Source organism: Eublepharis macularius, chromosome 6 (assembly GCF_028583425.1).
Source record: "Eublepharis macularius isolate TG4126 chromosome 6, MPM_Emac_v1.0, whole genome shotgun sequence".
NCBI classification, from domain to species: Eukaryota; Metazoa; Chordata; class Lepidosauria; order Squamata; family Eublepharidae; genus Eublepharis; species Eublepharis macularius.
The window spans coordinates 112,660,274-112,666,273 of record NC_072795.1 but is presented as its reverse complement, the minus strand read 5'-3'; the positions used below and the strand labels follow the sequence as shown (position 1 = coordinate 112,666,273).

Genomic DNA, 6,000 nt, shown 5'->3' with positions numbered 1-6,000 from the left:
TGTAGCATGGTAAACGTTTTGTGTGGAATACTTCAGCTTAGAATGCACACCTGGCTCTAAACTTCACTACTCAGAGATTATAAGTTTTCCTAACGGGAGTTAACACATTGAACTGAGCCTCAGTTAACATACACAAACACCGAGGGGAGATTTTGTTCCTTTTTCTCCAGACAGGTTCCCTTGGCAGTCAACGTTCACAGGAACCACTTTCCCAACTGCCAGGATCAGTGTTCAGGTTCCAGGCCACTCCTTTAACACACAGAGACCCTGGTTATAGAACCTCTACACAAAAGTTAGATTTGATGGGTCCTTAACAAGGTGCTTGTTTGTGACACCTGACCCCAAATCCCATCTAAAAGTCAAATAAAATGCTACCTAATCTGCCACTCTTATCCAGAGTTTGTCTGAGGAAAATGTTTCTCCATCCCCTCTCTTAGAGCCAAAACACACGTTAAGAAATACCTAGGTTCAGCACGTGTTTTCTTACCTCAAGGTTTGCCGGGATCTGTAGGCGTCCTGGAAGCTTAAAGTTTAGCATTTACAGAGCAGCAGGGAGGGAAATACAGGCGCCTGTATTTCCCTTCCCCTTCCTGCTGCTCTGTAAATGCTAAACTTGTTCTCTTACCTCAAGGTTTGCCGGGATCTGTAGGCGTCCTGGAAGCTTAAAGTTTAGCATTTACAGAGCAGCAGGAAGGGGAAGGGAAATACAGGCGCCTGCATTTCCCTCCCAGCTGCTCTGTAAATGCTAAACTTTAAGCTTCCAGGACGCCTACAGATCCCGGCAAACCTTGAGGTAAAAGAACACGTGCTGAACCTAGGTATTTCTTAACGTGTGTTTTGGCTCTTAAGCTGAGGCTGGCTGACCTCCTCCCATCCATGGAGCTCAGGCACTCTAATTGTCTGACAATCACTTGGATTTGAGGCCAAAATAACAAGGATTGGTTCAGAGCCTTGAAGGACAGGTGGGACTTTGGGGATGATTGCCACAATAGATTAGACTGAGAGAGCATGACCAGCCCAAGGTAACCCAGCGAGCTTCCATGCAGAGTGATGGTTCAAACCTGGGTTTCCCAGATCTTTCTCTACACCTACACTTATGCATCACAGGTATTGTGCCAGTGCTGAAGACCTAGTGTTCAGGAAGCACAAGACAGATCAAAAGAATTTAAGAAAAGGAATTGCCATAATCTTTAAATTGACGATATTAAAATTAACATCAGTGAGTAAACTTAGTACATACATACATACGTCTCTCTGCTTGAAATCGGTAGGATTTAGAAGTGCTTAATTTTGCCCATTTTGTTTTAAAAAGGGATGATTTTGGGAGATCAGTACCAACACTGGTTATCTGCTGATTTTTTTTTTTAAAATGAGTATCTAAAACTGATTGGCCATCGTTGATTTTTTCTTTCTGAGTTAAAGGATACTATTTTGTAGTATATCATGACCTTGTAACTCCCTAAAAGCCTTACAAAACTCAGCTTGTACACATTTTTCAAATGGTAGGTCCACTGGAATAAATAATCCTAGTTAGAATAATGCCCTTTAGGTATGCAGTGGTTAGCAGCATACCAAGAAGAGAGGAGGGAATGACAAGGAAATTTATGACGCTGTTTCAAGATTCTAGCATCATTCATGGTGTCTAAAAGAATGATGCTAAAATAAAATGGAGAATATTTAATTTTCTCTCTCATCTCAGTGCAGGGGAAATGATAGTTGAATGATAAAAAAGGGTTAGCAGGTTTGAAGCCATCTTGAACTTTTTACCTTGATATTTTGAAAGCCAGAAATGAATGTGTATCTCAAGTAAATCAAATGCTTGCGCTCATTTCCTCTTGGTAACTCGCTTCCTCTAATAGCCTGAGGGCCCAGGAAGGCCATTCTTAACCTTTCTGGTTGTTAAGGCCTCCTCATTCACCACCTTCTCTAAGATGCTGAGAGGATGACAGGACTCTTAAAAAGGGAATTTTGGCAGGTGTAAATTTGTCATGCACAAGCAAGAAAAGCTGTATCTGCCAAAATGCCATCATTACAAATAAGTACTGGTACCCTGTCATCTTTTGCATCTGGTTACCTTCACTTTCTTTCTTCTGTTATTTGTGATGTACACTTTTTGGGTCCAGAATGACATATTTCTGTATTTCTAACTAATAACCCTTTAGTTCTTGAAGAACTGCTGCAAACTGAGTATCCAGTGGCCAGTGCACACATGCAGTGTGCTTGGGATTAATGTTTGCTTGGGATGAATGTTAGGGATAATACAGAATTTATATTTACTGTAAAATTTAGATCCTACCTCTCAACCAGGAAAATATAAGATGGATAGAAACAAAAGGTCTTGAATATTGACAATTACTCAACACATCAGAAAGTATCATGATGTAGCAATAACAAAGTAAGAAATCATGATTGCTTACTAAGAGATTACAATCAATTCCCATTCAACAAAATATAAATTTATAAATACATATTTATGTTGCAATAACATGTTATGGAATTACTGAGATGGTGTACTAATGCGGTTATTGGCTAATTTTTTTCTGGGAGGTTTGGAGATCATTGAAATATACAAGATATATTCACTGTTTCGACACAAACATTTTGTTGAATGGTCATTGATTGTCATCTCTTAGTAAGCATTCACGATTTGTTACTTTGTTTGCTCTTATTGAACACATGGCACTGCCTTATATTGAGAGAGAACACTGGTCTACTGAGGCCTGTATTTTCTATTTCGATTAGCATCAACTCTCTATAGGCCTATGCAGAGATTTTTCACATCGCCTACTACCTGGTCCTTTCAACTGGAGATGCTAGGAATTGAACCTGGACTTTTTGCGCGCAAAGCAGGCACTCTACCACTCAGTCACAGCTAAACTTCTCAAAGTTCGTAAGTATTCTCATGAACAAGGAAAAATGATTCAAAATCAGCTTCCCAAAAAAGATCTGGTTAAAAGAGGTCTCAAAAGGACTGGGGGGGGGGGAATGGTGGGGGAAGAAGCAAAAACTAAAGGCACAAAAATGCAAGTATAAATCAGGTAATAAACCAAAGCAGAATGGCAGCAAAACTGATCAAAAAGGAAAAAAAAAAACCCTGTGCAGCAAAACCCCCAAGAAACATCTTTGTTCAAAATCATCTTCTAATTCTCCTAGACACACACACACCCCACACACGCACCTTGAAACACAAAACATTTATTCTAATAAACTCACCAGTAGGAAGAAAACAAAGCTAAACAGACCTATAGTAATTTTTGCAGTGATTAAGGCTCCAATACTACAGACACTGTCCTGTAAATAAGCTGCACTGAATAACACGGGACTTACTTCCAAGTACACCTGCTTAGGATTGCTCCTAATGATAAGCACAGAGCATTCAATTACAAGTCAATATTTTTCCATAATGCCCTCTTCTGATTCAGAAACATGAATTTCAGAAAGTCATTTGCTTCAACCCTACTGTTAGCTGAACAAAGTTCATCATTTACCAACTCAGGAGATTTAATAATTTATTTTTATTAACCACCCCTATGGAATGTTTGAGAAATGAGAGAAAGTACACCATACATAAAGACCATTCAGAGTTCCCAGTTCTAAGGGTGCAGATTGAACAGAATTGACAACACCTCAAAGGTGAAATACAAGGAACATTTAGAATCCTTAATGACTGTTGGTGTCCCATAACAAGACTTCAGTGGTTTCCTTAACCATAAATCTAAATGTAATGAAGAGAAAGCTGCACTTATTCTGAAATGGAGTCAGTCCATACACTGTAACTGTAAACTTCATTGAACAGTGGTGAAAGCCCTCTGTTGTAAGAGAGGGAAAGCTCAACAGTGCATCACAGGCTTGTAAAAGTGGACAAGGCATTTAAGGCTTTTTCTCATCCCTTCAGGAAAGAGAACTAGAAAGTAAGAGCCACCCTGCTGGATCAGTCCATTGGTCCATCTGGACCAGCATCTTGTTTCCCACAGTGGCCAACTATAATAATAATAACAACATTCGATTTATATACCACCCTCCAGGATGACTTAACACCCACTCAGAGTGGTTTACAAAGTATGTCATTATTATCCAAACAACAACAATCACCCTGTGAGGTGGGTGGGGCTGAGAGACCCCTGAAAGAGCTGTGACTGACCCAAGGTCACTCAGCTGGCTTCAAGCGGAGGAGTGGGAAATCAAACCCGGTTCTCCAGATTAGAATCCTGCCGCTCTTAACCACTACACCAAACTGGCTCTCCGGATGTCCTAGAAAGTGCACAGCAGGGATACAGGGGCCAAAGTTGCCCCCTTTCCTTTGTGCTCCCCAGCAACTGGCATGCAGAGGTACACAGCCCCTGAACATGGAGGTCCCATTTAATTACCAGTGCTAATAATCATTGATAGTCTTACTGTCCATGAATTTGGCTAATACTTTTTCAAAGCTATCTAACCTAGTGGTCATTATCACATACCATGGATCCAAGTCCCACAAATTAATTGTATGCTGTGTGAAGAAGTACTTTTTTTGGTCTGTCCTGAATTTCTGTTTCATCAACTTCACCGTATGCCTCTAAATTGTGAGAGGGAGAAAATAGTTCTCTCTTTCTCCACCTCATACATATTTTTACAGGTTTCTGTCATGGCCTGCCACTATTCCTCTTATTCCCCAAATGAAAAGTTCAAACACTCCAGCTTCTCCTTACAGGGGAGGTGCTCCAGCCCCTTGATACTTTTGGTTGCCCTTTTCTGACCCTTTTGAAGTTCTATAATGCCCTTTTGAGGAAGGGTGACTTGAACTGTACACAGTTCATTCAACTACTAAAATGTGAAAGCATCAGCTTTTTGAACATGTCCATTCTCCCCTTCTGAAAATACTTTATTACTTGCTGAACTTAGGGAACAGACTTGTACAATTCTCTTCTAGATGAGATGGACCACGAGAACGGAGAAGGCTGCTCCCATAGCCAGCCCCAATTGCAAGAACACCATCATCAACACCCCTGCTGACTCTGACAGTTCTTTGGGTGTGACCTTGGGGCCGTAGATGATGGATAACGTACTCAAGTAGCCATTGCTGAATCCCAGGAGTACCGTGAAGACCACCGGGTAGACATCCTGGGCAAAGAGCACCTTTGCGATGTACAGTCGAGGCTGATAGTTGCAAAGCATGAAGACGGGCACGAAAAAAGTTCTCAGCAAAACCATAATGGGCAGCAGCTTACTCTTGGGTCCAGGGACTTGAATCCAGACCGTGATTTGCCTTCCACACAAGTCAGCAAAGTTGTACAGAAGAAAACTTGTTAGAGGTGTGAAGTACTTTTTTGTCCACAAGCTCCCATAGTCCTCATTGACAGACTCTATACCAGAGGAGACCGCAGGGAAAATGATGATAGAGATGAAATAGACATAAAAGACACAGAAGCCCAACATGCCAGTCTTTTTCAGGATGGCCCCCAAGGGAGGCATGCTTCCTACTCTGTTTGTCCTTGGTGCCATTACTCTGGTGTTACCAGCTGCTGTATCATCTTCCTCCAAATTATCACCAGGTAAGATGCAGAGTGTCTGTGTGCTGTCTTTATGGCATTTTATATAATACCTGAAAGAAGACGGGACAAACGAAAAACAATGAGGTCCAATGAGCAAAAACTCAAAATAGAAATGCTAGGACTGAAATGGAAAGCTGCCGGTTCCACAAGGATGTCTCGTTAGAAGTCAAAAGCTAACAAGACTGCTAGGAGCCATGAATTGAAAATAAAACATATACTTAACGTATCTATCATCCCCAAGTTCAATCTGGGCACCACTTAAAAGATCTCTTGTAGCAGCCACAGGAGGGTCATCAGGACCCCCAGGACAGCCCTAATAGTCAGGGGAATCTGGGCAGGAGAAACCTCTGTGTGTGTGTGTGTGTGCGTGTGTGCGCGTGTGTGTGTGTGTGTGCCATCAAGTTGCAACTGACTTATGGTGATTCTGAGGCCTGCTTTAGATGCTTACAAGCTGGTGTAATTTACATAG

General features: G+C 41.4%; 1 protein-coding gene across 3 annotated transcripts in view; it reads right to left on the bottom strand.

Annotated features, from left to right (window-relative positions):
• Positions 1-3,496: 3,496 nt before the first annotated feature.
• SLC29A3 (solute carrier family 29 member 3) overlaps positions 3,497-6,000 on the bottom strand; it is a 48,497-nt gene continuing 45,993 nt past the window's right edge. For all 3 annotated transcript variants that reach the window (XM_054984268.1, XM_054984267.1, XM_054984270.1), the window contains exon 6: positions 3,497-5,581. In XM_054984268.1, the coding sequence (XP_054840243.1) occupies positions 4,906-5,581 (676 nt within the window). In that variant the 3' untranslated portion in view covers positions 3,497-4,905. The remainder of the gene's footprint in view (positions 5,582-6,000) is intronic.